The sequence below is a fragment of the Chrysemys picta genome, chromosome 10 (genome assembly GCF_011386835.1).
Source record: "Chrysemys picta bellii isolate R12L10 chromosome 10, ASM1138683v2, whole genome shotgun sequence".
NCBI lineage: Eukaryota > Metazoa > Chordata > Testudines > Emydidae > Chrysemys > Chrysemys picta.
In genome coordinates this window covers 22,868,366-22,892,098 of record NC_088800.1, presented here as the reverse complement: position 1 = coordinate 22,892,098, position 23,733 = coordinate 22,868,366, and the positions used below count along the sequence as shown (strand labels likewise).

Genomic DNA, 23,733 nt, shown 5'->3' with positions numbered 1-23,733 from the left:
TCTGTTAGTTTTAAAGGTGCCACAGGACCCTCTGTTGCTTTTTACAGATTCAGACTAACACAGCTACCCCTCTGATACTAGGACTTAGCGTGAGTCTTTTCTAGTTGCTTCTTTATCTGATATCACATGTAAACAGACATGCTGAACTTGGGATTTTCCCTATAAAGGCTGAATCAAAACTTAAAAGTCTGGATGACGGATAATGTATGTTTCCAGATATACAGGCTTACAACTCCACCTTCTTATGATTTACTCTTAACTTTTTTAAACTGACACCAAACATGTACAAGTATCCTACATGGTGGCAAAACAAGAGACTCAAATATGCATTTGTATAGCCTGCGGCCACAGAATGTGTTAGATACAGGAATCCCACACCTGCTGACAAAACTGCACAGTGCCAGAAAGAAAAGTCTTTACCAAGACATTAGGGTCAGATTTTCAAGCAGGCTCAGCTACTTCCCCTTCAGACACCTAAATGAAGTGGCCAAATTGTTAAAAGTGCTCAGCTGCCAACAATTTTCCATTGAGAACAATTAGCTCTCTCAAAAATTTGGTCCCAGTCGTGGGCATTAAGCACTTTTGGAAGTTTGGCTTGTAGTGGTTTTAATTTGGACATTACTGTATTAGAGAGAGAAAAAAACTGTATAAGCCTTTTGCAGTTACCCTCACAGCACAAGCAATTTCACAAGATGAACTTTACAATACTGTACAACACACACTCCTCTTTCCAGCTACAGTGACATTTTTCATTAGAAGTCATTGGCTTTTCTAGGAAACCACCTCTTAGCAGACTACAAACAGACAACAGCATTAAGCTCTCATTAATGCAGCCAACTCTGTGCATCCCCAATGTAAATGCATCCTATATTTTTTGTTATACCTAGTAAATATGAAAGAGCAGGAGTCTGCAACCTACCGCATGCATGCCAAAGGTGGCATGTGAGCCAATTTTTAATGGCACGCCGAGGTCTGGGCCACCGGCCCCGCTCAGCCTGGGTGAAGGGAACCCTAGGCCGGTAGCGGGCTGAGCGAAGCTGGCGGCTGAGACCCCGGCTGGCAGGAGCTGGTGGCCGGAACCCCAGACTGTCAGCGGGCTGAGCAGGGCCCCGGCACTGCTCAGCCCGCTGCCAGCCCAGGATCCCGGCCGCCGGTCCCGCTCAGCCTGCTGCTGGTCTGGATGGACGGAACCCCGGGACAGCAGTGGGCTGAGCGGGACCAGCAGCTGGAACCCCAGCTGGCAGGAGCTGGCAGCCCGAACTCCAGACCAGCAGCAGGCTGAGCCGCTCAGCCCGCCGCTGTTCTGGGGTCCCGGCCGCCGGCCCCGCTCAGCCCGCCACTGATCTGGGGTTCCGGCTGCCGGCCCCTAGAAGGGAAAGTAAGGTGGAGCGTGCATGCTTGGAGTCAGCCAACGCTGAGACGCTGCGCTGCGGCTGGAGGCACGGCGCGTGGCACGCTCCCAGCTGGGGTCCTGCTGGCTGCCAGAACTCTCCTGCAGGCGGCCCCGTGCACCGGACTAAGCAGCATGCACTCAGGCAAGTGAAAGGGGCCGTGGGAGGCGCGGTGGAGGTGTCCGCGTCCCAGCCTGTCCTGCTGTCCCTCTCTCACCACTGTGGCTGGATACCAGGGCACTACAGGCACGTCTCGTCCCTGCGGCATGCACAGCTGCGGCCCTTCGGGGAGGAAGGGGAAGGGAGTGGCAGGCCAGAGGGTCTTCTGCCGCCGCCCCATTTGCCTGCATATGCAGTGCCCCCACATAGCTGGCCCACAGCTCCCTTGCCAGGAGCAGGAACAGCGTGAGGCAGGGACCCATCCAGGTAACCCGGCTGCAACTGGGACTGTCCCAGCCCAGCCCCAAGCCCCCGCCCCCCCAGGACTTCTCCTCTACATACACATCCCAACCCCCTGCCCTGAGCCCCTCACGTCACCCAACCCTGACTCCTGCACCCCCCCATGCTCCCAGCCCTGACTCCTGCATCATCCACATCCCCACCCGCTGCCCTGAGCCCCCCGCACCTCAACCCCCTGCCGAGTGCTCCCCCCCACACCCACACTCCGAACGCTACCATGCATTCGGCACTTAAAATTAAGCTGTACTGTAGCATTTTAAGAGATACATAACAGCCAAGCTTTAATCTAAATACTTTTTTTAGCCCACTCTTTTCATGTAATAAAATAAATGTCTGGATTAATACTCAATCTTGATATTAAATCAAATCAGTCCAAGATAAAGAACAAGTCTCAGTCTATGGGCATAGTGTGTGCAATGGTGAATCTGTCTGTAATGGGATGGCATGATTTCCAACCACGTCTAGAGGGCAAAACAAATGTGAACAGCTGAAAAACTCTCTCTATGGAGGGTAGAGTAGATTGATCTTGCCAGTCCATAGACAGTGGAGGAGGAAAGCATGATACAAAAGACAAAATGCAAGACAGTGTCATCTAGCCAAGTGGGGAAGGGGTAGGGTGTTCTGAAGCAAAGTAGAGTCGTCTGGCCCATATGCAATGAGGTTTGGTTCATTGGTCAGTAAGCAGAATGTGGAGTGAGGCAAGAAGTGGTTTGTAGCCCATAAGGAAGATGTAAATAAGTTAGGGTGGACAGATAAAGTAAAGTGGAGGCGGTCTATAATCCATAGGTGATAAGTGTTCTGAGGCCAGCTTAAGGCTGAAATTGAAACTACAAATATACATGGTTTGTCCTTGGATTTTTCAAGAAAAATTGAACAGACAATGGAACGAAGATGTAAAATTAAGCTACCATTATGAAAGACATCAAGACAAAAGAATGGAAGCATACGAGTACATGGCTTTATGCTTTTATTTATGTAATAGTTTTGACATAAAAAAGGGCCAGAGCATAATCCTAGGATCAATGTATATTAAAAATGTAATCTAAATGCTAGTGATGCAACATTGCTACTAAAATATTTTTAGATTACGTTTTTAATATACAGAGATTCTATGTTTGTGCTATATTAGAACTGCATCAATGCACGCATAGCGCCAAATTTCAGGACTTTTTGTTACTGACTTAGACAGCTCTGGTGGAAAAAATGCTACATTTCTTTCACTCATTCTCAATAAGCTAGAGGCACATTATATTTCCATTTTTTGAGTATTAAATATTTTGCTTCCAAGAGACACTTCAGTACCCACTTCTCAGTGCTCACTGGAAGATTTAATACATCTATTAATTCCAGGACAAACTTCTGGAGAGAGGCAGATCTCTATGTAACTTCAAGTTCCTAGCGATTTTCAAAGATATGACATCCAATTAATGGCATTTTAAAGCACAAAATGCTCTCAACTTAACTTTTATATTGATGCCTGAAGTTAATAATAATGCTGTAAGGAAATTCCCATTATTATTATTTTAAGTGTATGGAAAACTTGTCACACTCCTAACTCAAACAGCTGAATGGATTTTGCTTGTACTTTTGTGAGACCTGTATTTAATTAATTGTACACGTTAGTTATACTGACAGAAGTTAACTCCTGCGTTAGTGTAGTCCTCAGGGAGAGAAGTAGTTTGCATCCCATGTGATCAGAAACATTAATGGAGGTTACAAGTTTTGCTGGCACAACCACAAACTCATAAGGGCTGTGAACCCCATTAAATTCAAAGGGACATATCCTATCTAAACAATGTCCTTTCTGCACCAATAGAGCACAGGAAGTGGGTTATAAATAAGGCTACGTTTTAGTCACAGGTATTTTTAGTAGAAGTCACGGACAGGTCACGGGCTGTAAACATTCACGGCCCATGACCTGTCCATGACTTTTACTACATACCCCTGATTAAAACTTGGGGTGGGGGCAGCTTGGGGGGACCAACCAGGGGGCACCAAAGGTGCTGGGGGAGGGGGCAGAGGCGCATGGACGAGGGGGGTGACAGGTGTGCTGGGGTGGGGGGGAGGCAGCCGGGGGCACCGCGGGTACTTGGGGGGGGGAGGGAGGGTTGGCGAGGCTGGGGCAGGCTCCCTACCCTGTTCTTGAGTACCACATGCTGCCTCCGCCCCGCCCCGAGCCCAGTTCTGCAGCTCCCATTGGCTGGGAACTGTGGCCAATGGGAGCTGTGGGGGCGGTGTCTGCCGGCAGAGACAGCCCATGGAGCGAGGAAGAGCTGAGGGAGGGGAGTTCCTCTCGTCCTTCCGGGGAGCTCCCCCAGGTAAGCACCTCCCCACGCCCCAGCCCTGAGCTTCCCCCCCAAACTCCTGCTGCTGCAGGGTGGGATGGGACAAGACTGCCCCAGCAGCAGCTGGTATGCCTGGGTGAATGACAATCAGTATGCTACCAACCTGCAAAGAGGGTTTTCCCAGTCAGCATTTCAGCAAAGATGCAACCTGCAGCCCACATGTCAATGGCTTTAGTGTAGTTGTTAGGAGAAAGTAAGAGACGGGGTGATCTGTACCATTTAGTAACCAATCCCTCAGAAAGATGGCCCTAAGGAAGAAAAAAGAATATGCAAATAAGATTTCTTTAAGACAAAAAAAATAATTTTAATCCAAGCCTCCAGAGATAAAGACATTATTACACCATTTGATCACATATATCGTCCTACCGGTTACATTTAGTGTACCATGCATACCAATACTGTATATTTTATAAGCACACTAAACAAGTTTAAATACTGTTTGCAATGAGCTCCAAGTTTGATCTTGAAAGGGCTATTTTATACAACAACCTTTAAAACAGAGTTAAGTCAAATGGTGATTGTATTTAATCAATCACTTGCAACTTGATTTACAATTGAGTTATAGCTCCTAAAAGTTCCTTATTTCCAAACGTCCAGTTAATGGAGATAATAAACAAATCCCTTCTGAGACATGAAACAAGAAACAGGAAGATCACACTATACTAATAAATCCCAATGAGTCGTCACATTTGTACACTGGGGATGCACAGATATTTTAAAATAATCTAAAGTTCCTGTAATTCTACATCTATGCATTGCTCTTAAAACTTAAGTTGTGCATTTGTTCATCTAAATACTGCTTTTATAAATACTCAGAGTTAAATTCCCTTCCTGGTTATGTGCATGCAATCTCCCCCTGGAAGTAAACAAATTGTCTGAGGGCCGAACCTGCCCCCAAAATATTAAATTTATGAGGATTAAAAAAAAAAGGCAGCGCTCTCATCCACTGCATCTGCCAAAATTTTAAACACTGCAACTCTGGATTATCTCCCAAGTAAATTAGGCCTTGGCTACACTCAGGACTTCCCAGCGCTGCCGTGGCAGCGCTTGCCGCGGCAGCACTGTGAAGCGCGAGTGTAGTTGCGCCGCCAGCGCTGCAAGATCGCAGCGCTGTAAGTACTCCACCTCTCCGAGGGGAATAGCTTGCAGCGCTGCAGGCTCTGATTACACTGGCGCTTTACAGCGCTGTAATCGCTGAGCTCCGGGGGTGTGTGTGTGTGTGTTTTCACACCCCTGAGCGCAGCAAGTTGCAGCTGTGTACAGCGCCAGCGTAGCCAAGGCCTTAGTTAACTAAAGTAGCATGCTCAGAACTTTCAAGAGACCAGATGAGATACAAAGCCATCAGAGGTGAAAAATCTCAATGTTTTTGGGGCTGAAGGCAAGACATTCATGGTACACTAGCAGCCATTAATGCCCGCCTACGGAGATAATGACATTTTAACTTGGGCTATGCCTACACTAGCACTTTCATCAAAATGTGTGTCACTCAGGAGGTGTGGAAAAAAAACACTCCCCCTCCCCCAATGACAAATGTTTTAACGACAATAGTGCCAGGGTGGACAGCGTTTCATCGGTGGGAGCTGCACTCTCAGCGACAAAGCTATCACTCCTTGTTGGAGGTGGCTCTATTATGCCGCTGGGAGAGAGCTACACAGCGCACCTTACAATGGCGCGGCTGCAGCTACACTGCTGCGCCGTTGAAAAGTACGCAGTGTAGACATAGCCTCTCTCTGCCAGCGTTCTTAGCCAAGCAGCAAATGCTACAACTTTGTAAAATACTGTGAGGGAAAGTCCGTTACCAATCCAGGATAGGCTTAAGAAACTTTCCTCTTGCACCAACCCTGCCCATCAAGCACTTATATTATAATGATAAATACTACTAAAGTACCTAGACAAAGAGAGACCATTCTAAGATGGATAGGCTATTGGGATATCACTTTTTAAAAAGTGAATCCATCTCTCCACAAACCTTATGGGAATAATGAGGATCCATGATCCGTGCAAGACCAAAGTCGCCAATCTTCAGCACCAAGTCTTCAGTATTAATGAAAAGATTAGCCGGTTTGAGATCTCTGTGCAGAACATTTGCAGAGTGAATATACTTGAGCCCACGTAGCAGCTGGTACATGAAAAGCCTGGCATGTTCTTCCAGTAAAGGGCCCTGCTCTAACAGGTTAGCCAGATCGGTCTCCATGTACTCTTGAACAATGTAAACACAGTTCAGTTCCGTAAGGGAGCCCACATCATCCGTTAACTGGCTTCCATTGGGACCAAGAATTTCAAATACTTTCACAATGTTATCATGGTCAAGTCTTCTAATAATTTTAATCTCACGGAGAGCATGTTTAACACTCTGAGGATCTGTGAGGACAATTTTCTTGACAGCCACTCTTTTATCACAGTCATTATCGACAGCAGAAAAAACTAAGCCATTTCCACCACAGCCCAGTGGTTTCAAGTCCATATATCGAGAGCCCAGATCAAAACCATGAATGTTCATGAGACTTTCAAACTTTTCTGCCATTTTGAAATTCTTCACGTTTCTTTTTCCTCTTAAGCTACCAAGCTTCTGTAATATGTAGACACTCTTCCACTGGTATCTGAAGGAAAGATCTTACAGAAAGGGAGAAGAAAAACTCGGCTTTGACTGCAATATGTTTTTCTGACACACTCATTGCATTATTAGCCAACCAGGCCTGTTGTGTCCCCTTAAATTTAGAGCTGACAAACGCTATAACTCAAACTGAGCATAAGATAGAAAGATTGCAGCATTCATAGTTCAAGAAAGGTGCAGAATCTCTGCAGACATTAAAGAAAATACTCACAAGAAACTCAAACGAAATGAAATGACATACTATGCACTCAGCTCTACCATGCAACTGGGTAACATTTAACAAAAATGTGAATAAATATGCACATAATAGACTTCTATTAACATCCTCCTCCTCACAGTGCAGATACATTCAGTGTTGGACTGGTCCTGAGCAGCGTCATTCTATGGTGCTGGTAAGCACTATGTTTTTTCTTCCTTTTCTTCCTCCTTTGTTTACAGTCTAGTTAAACAGGAAACTGGCAGATCTTGATTTACAAAAGATGCCTTCTGTTAATGATCAGGTGGCTCCAGCTCACCACAATCACAATCAAAGCTACCATCCATTTTATTTCGTGACAACCTGGAGGGGAAATAAATAAAAAAAAAAAAGAAAGAAAGAGAGAGAGAGAGAGAGAGAGAAAAAAGAAAGAAAGAAAATAGGTCAGCGTTTCTATACAAAAAAGTCTTTTAGACTGCTTCAGACAAGTTGTAGGTCATTATTTGAGCACATCACCTGTAACCACAAAAAGGACCACCACCATAATTGTAGAACTAGAAATAATGCATACTTTTTATGCTCTTTGAGGATGAAGTGACATTAGCCTTCCCCCCCTCCACACCCAGAACCCCTCCACCGAGCCCCAAGTACCCAAACCCCCACTTCACTGAGCCCCCCCCTCCAGACTCCCTGCTGAGCCCCTACACCCAGATTCCCACCCTGCACCAAGACCAGTCTCCAATGAGCCCCAACCAGTTGCACTCAGACCCTTACCCCACCGAGCCCCATTTCCCCTATACCCAGACCCCCACCCCACTGAGCCCCACTTCCCCCCCACCCCATCGCGGAGCCCCCACACCCAGACCTGCCGAGTCCCATTCCTCCACACCCAGACCCCTTCCTTCTGAGCTCCAACCACCTTCATCCAGACCCCCCTGCAGATTCCCATTCCCCCTGCACTCAGAACCCTGCAACGAGCCCACGCACAGATCTCCCTTAACCCAACCCTCCCTTCACCCAGTCCCCACCGAGCCACCCGCACCCAGATTGCCCCACACAGAACCCTCTCACCCCATAACTGGATCTCCCCACACTAAGACCATCCACACTTGGATCCTGGTGGGCTGAGCATGCTTGCCGCACACCTGGATCGGGGGCCAGAGCTGGGCATGCATGAGAGACGCTGTCCCTCTTCTTTAGTATCTTGGTGCACCTAGGGTGGAGGGGCAGGGCCCCCAGGGTGTTTCTGGGACATGCATAGCCCTTGTGCTGTGTCAGGTCGGGTGCAGCCTCACTGCTGAATCTGTGTGTTGGGGGTGGGGCAGGCTGCAGGGTGATCTCCCACCTCACTGCAGCCAGTGGCCTGTGCTCCCCACTGCCATACTGGAGCATCCACATTTACTGACAAATAAAATATGCAGAATTTTAAAATATTATGCACAGAATTTGTATTTATTTTTTTGGTGCAGAATTCCCTCGGGAGCATCCCTTACTCGTTTGTATCATTTGCCTTTTTGGAATGTGTGATCATTGGATGACACATTCATGTTTCTTGGGCTCTTACAATGTATTGGATCTTTTACAGCAATTGAAATTTCTATCTGACATGGTATTCACATATAGAGATAAGGGGAACTGGAACGGGGGAACCAGGGGACCATGGCCCTATCACTTTTTCCTGCCTCAAGGGCGAGTGAAGGGAGTGGAGAGGAGCGAGTCGTGGGCAGCAGGGGCCTGGGGGGAGGGGTGGGGCGGGAAGGAGAGAGAAGAGGCAACAGTCCAGGAACGGCAGCTCCTCCCCCCCCCCCCCGGATTTCTAGGGCGCTTTCGTGTAGCCTCCCCAAACGAAAGACTCCCATGACGCCTATACCTAGCAAGCATAATGAGCCCCTTCCGAGTACGGGCCCGGTATGGACAGCACCACTGGGAACCCGGTACCGAGCATTAAAGGCACTGCAACCGCTGAACTGAATGTGTTAGAAGTAGGGCTGTCGATTAATAGCAGTTAACTCAAGCAATTAACTCAAATTTTTTTTGAGATTAATTGCACTGCTCAACAATAGAATACCAGTTGAAATGTATTAAATATTTCTGGATGTTTTTCTACATTTTCAAATATACTGATTTCAATTATAACACAAAATACCAAGTGTACAGTGCTCACTTTATATTATTTTTATTACAAATATTTGCACTGTAAAAATGATAAACAAAATAAATAGTATTTTTCAATGCACTACAGTACTTGCACGAGGTGAAGTCTCTTTATCATGGAAGTGCAACTTAGAAATATAGATTTTTGTTACATAATTGCACTAAAAAAAAACCCCATGTAAAACTTCAGCGCTTACAAGTCCACTCAGCCCTACTTCATGTTCAGCCAATCACTAAGACAAACAAGTTTGTTTACATTTATGGGACATAATGCTGCCCGCTTCTTATTTACAGTGCTACCTGAAAGTGAGAACAGGCGTTTGCATAGCACTTTTATAGCCAGCATTTCAAGGCATTTACGTGCCAGATATGCTAAACATTCGTATGCCCCTTCGTGCTACAACCACCATTCCAGAGGACATGCTTCCATGCTGATGATGCTCATTAAAAAAATGTGATAATTAAATTTGTGACTGAACTCCTTGGGGGAGAATTGTATGTCTCCTGCTTAGTTTTATCCGCATTCTGCCATATATTTCATGTTATAGCAGTCTCGGATGATGACCCAGCACACGTTGTTCATTTTAAGAACACTTTCACTGAAGATTTGACAAAATGCACAGAAGGTACCAATGTGCGATTTCTAAAGATAGCTCAACCCAAGGTTTAAGAATCTGAAGTGCCGTCCAAAATCTGGAAGGGATGAGGTGTGGCATATGCTTTCAGAAGTCTTAAAAGGGCAACACTTCGATGCAGAAACTACAGAACGGCCAAAAAAGAAAATCAACCTTCTGCTGGGGTCATCTGACTCAGATGATGAAAATGAATATGCGTCAGTCCGCACTGCTTTGGATCGTTATCGAGCAGAATCCATCATCGGCATGGACACAATTCTTCTGGAATGGTATTTTTTCTTTTTAATCGTGCAATTAATAAAAGTAATCATGCGACAGCCCTAGTTAGAAGGTATTTATATATTGATGCAGTTAAATTTTGAGAGAGTGGTGGGCTAGTTTTTGATGACCTATTGTATGGTGTGTGAGTGTAGCCTTAAAATTATTTTAGTGAATTCTGAGGAATTTGAGCAACCTTAACCATAAACAGATTAAGTGTTTTTTAGGGCTCATAAATTGAATGGAATACTGAAAAATCATTCAAGCAATAATTTATGTTAACCCTCTAAAATTGACCTGCTGTACGTAAAATTTCTAAACACTAGTTCTTGTGCCCCAAAGTCCATTTTTAGTTTATAACAGAATATATGAGGACCTTTCCTATGGAGATGACACCTTTTACATGTAGGAAATAGGTTATATTCTAGTATTAATTGGCCTAATGGTGTAGTCAACTATCTTCCTAACACCTTGATTGTTAATTCAATTTGCTTTTACCTTAGAGGAATTTGTGATGTATATCAGTAATAAAATGACAGTCATTTGCAAAGACAGCTTCATTTTGTCAACAGGCAATTCATCTACACAATCTAACAGGAAATCTCAGTCAGATTACTCCCCACAAATCAATTCAACTCACTGAGGGTTACCTTTCCTTTATATATTTCTAAAATTGTTATGGAAGGATCATTTTTAAACTTTAATTCATTCAAATCTTTCATTAACTCAAGATCCAACGTACTCCTAAAATTTTATTATTTCCATTCTTTAGGGTCTTTCTTCCCCCATAAGTAACGCCATTGTCATGTCACTGCTCCGATTTTTTCTATGTGCAGGCAATAGACTCTCTCAAACCCTGTTTGATACTGCGTCCAGAGTCCATACTTTAGTATGTTTCACTGAACAGGAAAGGAATAGGAAAGAAGATACTTGGTCAGTCCTTTAGCTAGGAAACAGAGGTAGCAAGCAAAATCTGCTTATCTTCCCATCATCATTTCATGGTTTGCACGGACGTGACAACACTAAAGAACGTCAAAAAGCAGCAAAAGCAGCTGTATTAACTTTATGTGAAAAGGAAGTTGAAGAAGAATTCCTTCTCTCCCCAAGTCTCATTCCTAATCCCATTAAAAATATCATATCCGGTCATGCAATATCCTTCCTCTGCATGACACACTAAGACAATTTTCATAAGAACTCTGTTAAAATGAAAACAAAGGAAATATAAGTCAGGCTACCTGAAAAGGAAGAATGAAAAAACACTGGAGAGATAGACTTAACATGGCTACCATTCTGAAACCTATCAGCAAAAACAATGAGGAGTCCTTGTGGCACTTTAGAGACTAACAAATTTATTTGGGCATAAGCTTTCATGGATTAGAACCCACTTCATCAGATGCATGAAATGAAAAATACAGGAGCAGGTATAAATAAATGAAAGGATGGGGGTTGCTTTACCAAGTGTGAGGTCAGTTTAATGAGATAAATCAATTAACAGCAGGATACAGGGCCGGCTCCAGGCACCAGCTTGTCAAGCAGGTGCTTGGGGCGGCCGCTCCGGAAAGGGGTGGCGTGTCCAGGTGTTCGGCAGCAGTTCGGCGGACGGTCCCTCACTCTGCCTCGGGGCGAAGGACCTCCCGCCGAACTGCCACCGCAGATCACGGATTTTTTTTTTTTTTGGCTGCTTGGGGTGGTCAAAACCCTGGAGCCAGCCCTGGATGGATACCAAGGGAGGAAAAATAACTTTTGAAGTGGTAAGAGAGTGGCCCATTACAGACAGTTGCCAAGAAGGTGTGAGTAACAGTAGAGAGAAATTAGTATTGGGGAAATAAAGTTTAGGTTTTGTAATGACCCAACCACTCCCAGTCTTTATTCAGGCCTAATCTGATGGTATCCAGTTTGGCACATGATGGCATGTATCACACTGGAGAATTAAACATTAATACACAGACTTCCTCTGTGACCATAGTCAAGTCACTAGACTTTCTAGGCCTCAGTTCCCCCATCTGTAAAATAGGAACAGAAGTATTTCCCTACATCATAAAGTAGTGAGAAGATAACTATATTAAAGATTGCGAGGCACTCAGATACAACAGCAATGGGAGCCACGGAAGCACTTCAGATAAATAGATATACAAGCATTCAACCATTTGAAAGGTGTCTTGCAGTTAGTGCACCTTAACATGGTTCTTTTGTAGGAACTAACTCACTGGACTACCATGTTATAACCTTCTTTGTCCTACAACTGCAGTGATGTTAACTGCCCACATCACCTTGAATGATCTCTTACAACATGTTAACTCCTTATGCTAAACAATCTGTTCAATCTTGTATTGAGCTGTGACACTCTGGGTACCTTTTCCCAGATGTGAAGAAGAGATTATGTAAACTCAAAAGCATGTCTGTTTCACCAACAGCAGCTGGTACAATAAAAGATATTACCTCACCCACTTTGCCTCTCTAATATCGTGGGACCAATACGGCTACAACAACAGTGTAAAATATGCTATAAGTCACCCTGGTCCAAAATGTAAAATATTTTTATATATATACATATACACACACACACACACACACACGGTGGCTTCTAATAATGTGGTGGAGATACTCAAGGTCTTTATCACCACATAAACATAGCTCACACCAATGAGTAAGAGGAAGATGAGCCACAATTCTGACTATAATAAAGTTTTCAGCAAACAAAAATCCAGAAAATTTGCCCTTAATCATTAATTCCCTATTATCTTTTCTCTTCTGCACATCTTCCACCTAGAAGGTAAATACATTAAGGACTAGCTTGATAGCTTTTTTAATAGTGCATCACTGTGCTCAAATTCCGTAATGTGCTCACTGCAATCACCTCTTGGATTGGCTCTGGATAAAAACTGGCAGTTGCAAGCTATTCTCTTCCAGGAATCCAGGTTTCATCATACTTTTGCCTCCTCTAGCGGCTGGTTAAGCAGCAACACCGCATAAAACTGTTTTCCCAGACGAGTTAATGAGTACAGTGTTTTATTGGACCATAAGAAGTGAAGGGGAGGAAAAAAGATTAAGGAAAGTTGGGTTTAAAGTCATTATTGTATGCTCTTGTCAGAGTGAAGGGACAATAAGTTATCTGGAACTTCTTATTAGGCCCTTCCCACTCCAACCTCAAAGTAACCTCAAATGGTGATGCAAGTTTGTTTTTCTCCGAACGGTAACAAATTTACAGTTTCAATCGTGCCTTTTATGTTTTTACACATAAAATTGAAGTTTTTAATAAGAGTTCAAACTTGCCAAGAATGACATTTATTAAACACAAGTCAGTCAAATCTGGATCTCATATACAATATAAGGCCTACATTTTGAAGAGTCAGTCCAATTCCCTGTCTTGAGACTCCGTATAAAAGGATAAATATAAAAAAAGATTGCTTTTCAAGTAGCTATCTGCAGCTACTAATTCTTTTTAGAAGTTGCGACACAGATACACTGAACAGCTATAAATATTTGAGAATGCAGCATGTATAAAAGATATCTTCATGCTAAATATAGTGCAGTATAGGACACAGTACAGTGCACTCTATTTGTAAGTATTACTGGTATAAGAATCAACCCCATCTAGTGATCAAAACCACTGGGACAAAATCATTCCTATACTAATCTATACTCTGCTTGCAAAAATAAACCGCTCATAATAATCAAATCATCCAGGACATCTGTGATTCTTATACAAGGAGTGCATTGTATAAGAGACTAAGGGCCAGATTCTGCCCCCTTATACATATTGAATAGAACTACTTAAGTACAGTACTGTAGTTTTAGCTAGACTATTTGTGATACCAAGTACTACTTAAGGTGATCACACTAAGTAGGACTCTTAAAACTCCAGCCCTCCCCCCCCCCCCCCAAAAAAATAAATTTCAAGTAAATGAACGAAGGGATTACCATCTTTGTACACCATGTTTTACAGGAAGGTTAGTTTTGGCCAAACAAAATTGTTTTTTTCAGAAGTCACCTGCCAGACCATCTTCCTTGAAGTTGTCAGCCCAGCAGAACATTAACACAAGCAACGTCATGAAGCTTAATTCAGTTTGCAAAGGGTCTTTTAAAATCTCTCCAATTTCTCCCTGACTGCACACTACATCAATCTTTACATTTAAATATAATAAATGGTACAGGCAATAAGACACTGCTGTAAAGAATTACACTAAATATTTGTTTTGTTTTTCAGGGATCCCAGTTACTGAAAAAAAACAGCTAATTTTAATTATGTAATCATTTAGTTACAGCTAGAGTAGTTACTCATATGGAAAATACAAGACTAAGAAAGAGTCACTAAAGAAAGCTATTACACAACCTGATATGCCCTGTCCCTTAAACTGTAAAAGATTCGGTACACACACACACACACACACATATATATATATATATTTTTAGATTAGCCACGTTGCAGTCAGTAGGCAGAATGAGTCATCACGGAATTGCTGCTTTTCTAAACCCTCCTACTTACTACTCCCTACATGGTTTAGGGAACTGTATGCTGAGAGTCAGCAGATGTTACTATTAGTTTACTCTCAAAACTAATGGACAGATATAAAAAAATGCATTTTTCTTTTTCGCACAAACACCAATATTTAGAGGCTCCATTATTGTAATTTCATGCAATAGTCAACATTTCACACACAGAAACTTCATTTGGTAAACTCTGATAATAGCAATTTTGCAAGGTGGCTGTAAATTCGTTGCTTTACTGGGACATTATTTTCAACCAGAGTCTCGAGAATAAATATAAAAAGACTGATAACAAGAGCATATATTCAGTCAGGCTTCTGGCTGCACATCTAAATTCTAACTGTAGTTTCCACTATCCTTTTTCAAAAAGTATCAGGTTGTATTACTGCTCCCACCTAAAGTCTATTTCCATTATCAACCACCACCTTCTGGAATTTATAGCTAGATTAAAAAACTTGTTTCATGAAATAAAAATAATACATTTTTTGCTGGTGGTAGCACCTAGCATAATGTTTGCACTGGCTCCATCACAACCTTTTTCACACCAGTTAATTTAACCATTACAAAGTTGATCAAAAATAACACTGTATTAATGTAACAAAAAGTATTTTCACCATTCACAGTTGCTTTAAACATTACTGTATTTTGCCAGTTTGATCAACTATTAATTCACAATCATGTAAATTGTGCTCTTTTGTTCTGTAATTTACTTATAAACAAATAAAAAAAATCAAATAACTTCTTTCCCCTCACAGGGTCATCTAAGGTCCCCTGGGAAGATCCATGAACGCTTCTCACCTCAAGACGGTACCTGCCATCATCCTTCTGAATACTGATAACTGGAGAGGACTCCTTTTAACTGAGTTATGGTCAAAGGTACCAGAAGGATTTCCTCAGCTACCAAAAGGCACAAGGCACTGTTAACTTTGGAAGCAAAAGATGCTAGACAAAATCCTAGTCCCACTGCTGAAACCAATTGACTTCAGTGAAGCCAGGATTTCACCCCTAGAAACTAATGTCCCAACTGGTAGTACAAAGCGCTATGATATAGTTTGGCCCCTCAATTTTACCAACTGCAGGCCAAAGCTTTTGGGGTGTATTTTAATTTTAAAAGAAAAGATAAGCCACCAAGAAACTATACATTTTAGTTCACATTTGTTTTTTTGTTTGTTTGTTTTTTATTTGCTCAACTGATGTATTCAAAGACCATTAACAAGGAAAACTGTCATTTCCCTAATGGACTGCATTTTTGTACCTGTTGAACAACCCACCCATCCCGTTTCCATGAGTGAAAGATAAGATCTGTATTATTAAAAACCAGGCACGATACATAGACGCACAGCCTTCCAATTTCGTGGGTCCCCAAAAGGGAGACAATTCTAACTACCAGGAGCATTACTTCTGCCCCATATTGCTCTCTGCCATGACTGAAAAATTTTAAGATAGGTGACAAGAGTAATGTTCAAAAGACAATTCAGCACTGACCTTGTACCTGCCACCTATTACACCTGACTTGATATTTGACAAGCTATCCTGCCCGCGAGCCACTACAGCACATAAAAGGTCTACCTTCAAATGTCCTTCGATTCATTTGCAGGCAGAGACAAAGCCCTACCATCACACAGCTTCCTCCATCGCAAGGGCCCCCAAAGCGCACTACAAACTCAGTAGCGACACACGCTCCTTCCCTAAGGCAGCCAGCTCTGGGCTGGAGCCCAGCCGCGGTCTAACAGCGCACCCTGGGCTCAGGCCAGGCGGCGGGTGCGGAGCGCCCCGGGGGCTAGGAGCAGCGGGGACAGCCCCGGTTACTGCTCGCTAACCCTTCCCGTAACGGAGCAGTTGAGTCACCCGCTGCCCACATGGAAGGCGCAGCCCGGAGGAAGAGCCCAGGGCAGGCTGCGGGTGCCCCGTGGCCGGGGTCGCGCCCCGCGGGAAAGTACGATCCCGGGCGGCAGCCGAGCCAGGCTTCCCAGCGCCCCTTGGCCGGACCCTTCCCCCCGCGCTCAGCCGCAGAGAAGCCCCGTTCCGGGGAGCGGCAGCCTGGCCGGCCAAGCTGCCTCAGCCCGGTGGGGACCACGTCTCCCCGCCCCATGGGCCCCGCATAGCGCCGCTGCCCCGGGGACCGGAGTCTCCGCGCGGGGGGCGCCCGCCGGGGGCGAGGGAAGCTGGGCGGCCTCATCCCCTCCGCACGCGGGGCCGCCCGACCTACCCCAGCGCCGGCTGCCGCCCTGCCCGGCAGGGGCACGTGCCCGCCGCACTGCGGAGGCTCCCGGCCCGGTCCCGCGGCCCCGCAGGGGGGGAGGGGACCCCGGGCAGCAAGGAGGGAACAAAGCGCCTTTGTGCGGCCAGGCCCCGCGCGGCGCGCACTGCGGCCTGGCCCCCGCCCGCTCGCCGGCCGCACTCACGGGGCTTCCCAGGCTCATTGAAGGGCTGCGCTGCACTGGCTCCTGCACCGCCCGGCCCTAACGGCGGGCTCCGCTCTGGCTCCGGTTCCCGGCTGCCTCGCTACCGCTCCAGCCACCGCCATGTAACCCGGCTCCAAGGGTAGAGAGGGGCGGGCGCCGGCTGGCTCCGCCTACGTGGGGCGAGGGGCGGGGCCTAGGCGCCAACTCCGCCTCGCGGGGCGGGGGGTTGCGGGAGCGAGAGAGGGTGATTGCGGGAGGGGGCAGGGCCTAGTGGGGGGCTGCAGGTGGGCAGGGCGCGGGTATAGGCACAGGTACGGGGGGCGGGCCCGTGGGGTAGGAACGGATGATGGGGGGGGCTTGAGGCACAAATGATTGGGAAGTGGGGCATGGCTTATGGTAGCAACAAGGGGGCAGAAACAGAGGAGGGGAGGCAGGTTTTGTGGATTATGAGGGGCTGGATTATGGGTGCAGATAATTGAGTTCACAGGCACGTCTCTATACAGATTACAATGAGAGCAAGGCAGTCTTGCTGGAACCGACTGGGGAGCAAGGAGAGGGACTGCACCCCAACTACAGGAGCGAAGCAGGAGAAGGATAGTGCTAGAATAAACTGAACAGCAGTAAATCACTTGACCCAGCTGGGATAAAGTCAAAAGCTCAGTAGTAATTTAAGAATAAAGTAAATCAACTGATAAAAACTCACAATCTTTTCATGAAAATTGGATGTTCTAGGTGCTGTACAGAGCCCCAGTCACCCCTTCCCACCTCCATAAACTCCTTCCTATAATAATCCTTATCAGCACCTGGCTGGACCCATTTACTTGTCTCCAATTGCCTAGCAATGTCTGTATTTGAACCTCCTCCCCCAAACCTATGTACTGTACAAGATTGGCTGACTTCTGCCACATCATTATATACTCTCCCACTCCAGCCCTCACACTTCATGTTTATTACTTGAAAAGAATAAGTGTCTCCTTATTACACACTGTGGTGAAGACCAATACAAGCAACATCCTTGGGCCTTGTTTACAATAGAAAAAAAAGTTTGCCCTCCTACTGTAGAGGCAGTTATAACTGCCAAAGCCCTTTGGCGGGTATCAGGCTTCTTTATACCACTATTATTGCATCAACACTACACTAGGGGTTGTATCTATATTACAGGGGTGGCTAAATTTACTGGCCCTCCGAGCCCCATACAACAGTCTTCAGAAGTTCGAGAGCTGGGGCACACCTGCCAGGGCTCGGGGCTTCAGCCCTGCAGGAGATGCCTGATGAGGCTTGGGGCTTCAGCCCTGCTCCTGCTGAAGCCCCAACCCCAGCAGGAGCACCCCACTGGGCTGAAGCCCTGAGACCCCCCTCCCACTGGGCAGAAGCCACTACCCCACCACCACACCACCACCACCACCCTGCTGCAAGGCACAGGTCCCCAGTTCCCCCCTCCCTCAGTCTGGGGGGGTGCAGGTGGGCTCCGCTAGTCGCACTTTAACGGTAAAAGAGCCACATAAGAATGGCCCTACTGGGTCAGACCAAGGGTCCATCTATCCCAGTGTCCTGTCTTCCGACAGTGGCCAGTGCCAGGTGCCCCAGAGGGAATGAACAGAAGAGGTAATCATCAAGTGATCCATCCCCTGTCGCCCATTCCCAGTTTCTGGCAAACAGAGGCTAGGGACCCCATCCCTGCCCATCCTAGCTAATAGCCACTGATAGACCTATCCTCCATGAATTCATCTAGTTCTTTTTTGAACCATGTTCTGGTCTTGGCCTTCACAACATCCTCTGGCAAGGAGTTCCACAGGTTGACTGTGCGTTGTGTGAAGAAATACTTCCTTTTATTTGTTTTAAACCTGCTGCCTATTAATTTCATTTGGTGACCCCTAGTTCTTGTGTTATGAGAAGTAGTAAACACCTCCTTATCTACTTTCTCTATACCAGTCATGATTTTATAGACCTCAATCATATCTCCCCTTAGCCATCTCGTGAGCCACAGTTATATAGCAGGGCTGGCCAAACTATATCAGTTAAAAAAAAAATCACAGTCCTACCCAGCATAGTTATATAAAAACTATACTACTGTACCAGGGCTTAAAAGTTATCCCTCCTAGTTTCCTTCTTGCATAGTACTTGTCATAGTTTATGCTCCTTTTCAGGGCTCAGATTGGACCACCACCTACCAGTTCAGAGTACTAGCACCTCCATGAAGGTGCTCTCTTGCTTGCTAGAAACTGTTTTCCTTTTTTGAAATGAATGTTGAACTTAGACCAGTTTTAGATTAGAAACTTTTTTTGGTATAGTAATGGCAATTGGTGGAGGGCTTGCAGAATTTCAGTATTGGTAAACCCTTTTAGTGTAGATGAAGCTCTACCTGCATAAAAATGCTTTTATGGGTACAGTTTATTTTGCTTGGGGCAGTGGTTAGCTAATACGCATGTTATACATATTGCACACCATATTAATATGTATTATACATTATATATAAATGTTAGCCTAAAGTTTTATATTTGAATCATACTTACTTGGAGCCGGGTTACATATTTGAATCATACTTACTCTGGCTACGTATCCCATAACACTCTGCACCGCTGAAGTCAGCTTTGGAAAATTCAAAATCTGTCAAAATCAAAATACGTTTGTTCTATGTCCTAGTATAGTTACCTTCATGGGCAGCTGGTTTGGAATGTAGTATCCAAACCAGAGACAAGAAAAGTACAAAACCGAGGAACAAGTTAAGGAACTGTTATGGACTGGTGGGTGGGATTTTAGTGTCGTGTAAGGACTTTTGTAACTTGTAAACATACTATAAATGGCTAAAATGCATATCTTTGAAACATACCTTCTGTATAATGTGAACATGTTGAGAGATAAGAATTGCTTCCCGGGGGATATATAGGTCTCCTTTTCATATTGTACTGCTTTGTCTTTAGACAATACATTTGCTTATGTGCTAGTGTACACTAGTGTAGACCAGGGATAGGCAACCTATGGCACGCGTGCCGAAGGCGGCACGTGAGCTGATTTTCAGTGGCACTCACACTGCCTGAGTCCTGGCCACCGATCCGGGGGGCTCTGCATTTTAATTTAATTTTAAATGAAGCTTCTTAAACATTTTGAAACCTTATTTACTTCACATAAAACAATAGTTTAGTTATATATTATAGACTTACAGAAAGAGACCTTCTAAAAAGGTTAAAATGTATTACTGGCACGCAAAACCTTAAATTAGAGTGAATAAATGCAACAGAGGGTCCTGTGGCACCTTTGAGACTAACAGAAGTATTGGGAGCATAAGCTTTCGTGGGTAAGAACCTCACTTCACTAACAGAAGTATTGGGAGCATAAGCTTTCGTGGGTAAGAACCTCACTTCTTCAGAAAGCTTGCATCTGAAGAAGTGAGGTTCTTACCCACGAAAGCTTATGCTCCCAATACTTCTGTTAGTCTCAAAGGTGCCACAGGACCCTCTGTTGCTTTTTACAGATTCAGACTAACACGGCTACCCCTCTGATAAGTGAATAAATGAAGACTCAGCACCACTTCTGAAAGATTGCCGACCCCTGGTGTAGACACTGCCTATGATGACAGAAGGTGTTCTCCTGTCGGCATAGGTAATCCACCTCCCCGAGAGGTGGTAGCTAGATCTCCAGAAGAATTCTTCCATTAACCTAGCACTGTCTACATGGGGCCTTAGGTCGGCTTAACTACTTTGCTCATGGGTGTGGATTCCTGAGCAACATAGATGGGTTGCTCTACTTTTCTAGTGTAGACCAGCTGTAAGTTTGGTTATGTGGTCTCTTGACCATTCTTAAGAACAAACTGTGAGTGTACTCAAACAGTTGGCTACAGCTTTTAGACAATACGGTGATATAAACTACACCAGCAAAAGCATTCTGGTACCAGTAGAAGCTGTGTCTACACTAGGAGGGAATTGCAAGGCAAACTTTTTCTAGTGTAGACCTGAGCATATGGTTAAGAAAGCCTCAAAAATATGCCCTGATTGGAGATAAGACTGCAGAGAACCTGGAACAATAGCTTTGAGAGGTATGAACTACCCCATTGATCTCTCGGCTTGGCATCACTAATTTTTGTATGCGGATGAACTTGAAGTCCAGGAGGTCCCCTGTATACATTGGGGTTGCATTCTTGAAAAGGGTGATGGATATCAAAACGACGTATACCGGTGAACTTTTCCCCATAAGACATAATGGAATAAGGGGGGTGGGGGGGAGGCGATCATAACTTCACCACACTCGCCTATGACAATGCTTTTTGCCTAAACAGTGTACCTTTTTACAATGACAGGTTATACAGTAAAAATTTTACACAAAACATTGAATAAAATAACATAGAACCCTACTAACACTGTTCAAACACAGAACATTTTAATACAGTAAATACAGTACAGTAATATAGTATAAAACAGTGTCAATTATGTTAAACTTAGGTAGGGGTGGCAGCAGGGTTTTCCTGGGCTGGCTTTTCCATGGCTGGTTTTTTTGGTTGCAGAAGTCTTAAAAAAGGATTTTATCGACGTCTGCACTCTTGCATGAATCTTTGAACGAGAGATCTCCCTGCAGCAAGCCACTGAATCGAGAGCCCTGGAGACTTCGGCAGACCATTTATGAAAAGGATCACTGCTCTGTATGATTTGCGTCATCTCATCCAGCAATCCAAAGAAACGGGAGAGATTCTTTGTTGTCAGACTACTGGCTTCTTGCCCTACATCATCATCATCGTCCTTGCTTTCTTTGGATATCCGTTGTTGGTCCAGTTCAATCAGTTCCTCATTTGTCAGTTGCTCAGCGTGAGACTTCAACAACTCCTGGACAGCACATCCTCCTCTTCTACTTCCTCGAAGCCGACATCCTTCACCAACTTGACAATTTCTTGCTCGAGAGCAGGAACGGCATCAAATCCCATGAAGCTGTGGACAGCATCTGGCCATGCATGCCACCAAATGTCATACATACATTGCAAAGTGACCTCTTCCCGTGACGCGTCAATGTTTTCCACACAGTTCAAGATGTTGTAGGACTTCCAAAACTCGTTTACACTGGGCTTTCCTTCACCTGCCATCTCTTTAATCAGCATGGAGAACATCCTCTGAAGGTAATAACCCTTGAACGTGGCCAGCAGACACAAGTACAGGACAATTAGGGAACATGTTCCAATTCACGTTGGTCCCAATCCATGTAAATGATGGATATACAGATCAGGACCAACGTAAATCAGAACAAGTACCCCTATTGATGAGCGACGGCTATCTGAAACAATTAATAAAAGGGAGATGTATACCGGGGACCCCCTGTGCCTAACATTGTTATGGAGTCTAGTGTGAACTCCCCACACTTTTTGTGCAAAGTGTCCTGAATGATGTCTCAGTTTGGTGCCACCAATGGGGGTGAGGTTTGAGACACACATATATTCACTACCCCTCCCCTAATTAAGAAAGCAACAACAAGCCCATAGGCAAATTTATGCCCAAGAGAGGCTAAGCTAGGCTCAAGGAGCCCAGTGAAACTCCGCACAATATCATATTCTGAACATCCACAGATCCTGTGAATAGCATCTCATTTTGATTATTCATCTGAGCAAAGTTGTTTGTGATTAGAGCTAGGAATAGTAATACCCCCTCCCCTCCATTTCAATCCCTGTTCATTTCCCTTTCCTGAAGGAAATCTATTTGGCTCATTTAACCTCTTGAATTTTGTCATTTTGCCACAGGATTTACCTCTTATGTTCCCACTTCCTTGTTTTGTTGAGGGGTATGCCTGCTTTCTGGGACAGGGAGGATGAAACCGGGAAAATTGGTCATTATGTCTGTGGGGCTGAGCTCCAGGCACCAAAAAGACAGGAGCTGAGGAAAAAAGGAGTCAGCTGCTGGAAGTGTTGCCAACTCGACATAGCAGGAAGTCACCAGAGAAACCCTGAAAAGTCACTAAATGTAGCTGTTTAAGCACTCAAAAGGAGTCAAAAATGTCACTAAACAAAACTTCCAGAGAATTCAACAGAGAATTTTTTATATATGTGTGTGCGCGCGCACGTCCAGGCAAGTATAGTCACAAAATCATTCACAAGTAGCTCAAGATCATAATAAAATCCATTGTTAAAATCCATGTTCTTCTTACTACATTCTGTTGCACACCAAGACAATGTCATTACCTCTCAATTGAGCATGTCCTTGGAAGGAATTGCATTCAAGGGCTTCTTGGACTGAGATCACTATAATCTGCCGGCGAGGAAAAGAAGTTTGTGGAGGCCAATTAAATATTTTGCTAAAGCCAGGTGCACTTTGGAGAGAGCAGCACATTAGCCAGGGCTTGTTTTTAGCCAAATGTGTTCTTTCTTGCTGCTCCATAGTAGGGAGCATGTCCTGTGATGCAGGGAAAGATGGCTAATGAAGTGGGCAGAGTGGGGGAGGCAGATTGTTGGCGAATGCCCTCCCCCCCGGCTCTGGGCCCTCCCTTTCACTAAACTGTCGTCTCAAATCTAGGCTGGCAAGAAAGAAATTAACCAAACCCAGTTGCCCTTCAGACACATTTGGCAGGTCATAGCCCCGGCACCTCTGGGCAGTGCTTAATTTGTGCCGGGGCATGCCAGGACTGAAGGCAGCTGAGCCCTGGCCCCTCTTTCATCACAAATTAAGCACTGGGCATACCTAAACCTGCAAAATATCTTCGTCCCACTGCAGCCCAGGTTGGCTGGAGCTGGTTAATTTCAGCTGAGCCTCGCCTTTCTTGCCAGCCTGGATTTGAGCCGACAGGTTAGTGAAAGGGAGGGCCCAGAGCCAGGGAAA

At 45.0% G+C, this 23,733-nt stretch overlaps 1 protein-coding gene across 5 annotated transcripts in view; it reads right to left on the bottom strand.

The window, feature by feature from the left end:
* Positions 1-23,733, bottom strand: part of MAPK6 (mitogen-activated protein kinase 6) — a 56,711-nt gene that overhangs the window by 8,231 nt on the left and 24,747 nt on the right. For 2 of the 5 annotated variants that reach the window (XM_065559435.1, XM_042853921.2), the window contains exons 2-3: positions 6,165-7,368; positions 4,299-4,443 (exon numbers count right to left, since the gene is read on the bottom strand). In XM_065559435.1, the coding sequence (XP_065415507.1) occupies positions 4,299-4,443; positions 6,165-6,719 (700 nt within the window). In that variant the 5' untranslated portion in view covers positions 6,720-7,368. Of the gene's footprint in view, positions 1-4,298; positions 4,444-6,164; positions 7,369-16,109; positions 16,269-16,749; positions 16,812-16,945; positions 17,127-23,733 lie in introns of those variants that run through there. The other 3 variants (XM_042853920.2, XM_065559436.1, XM_065559437.1) reach the window with 3 other exon arrangements.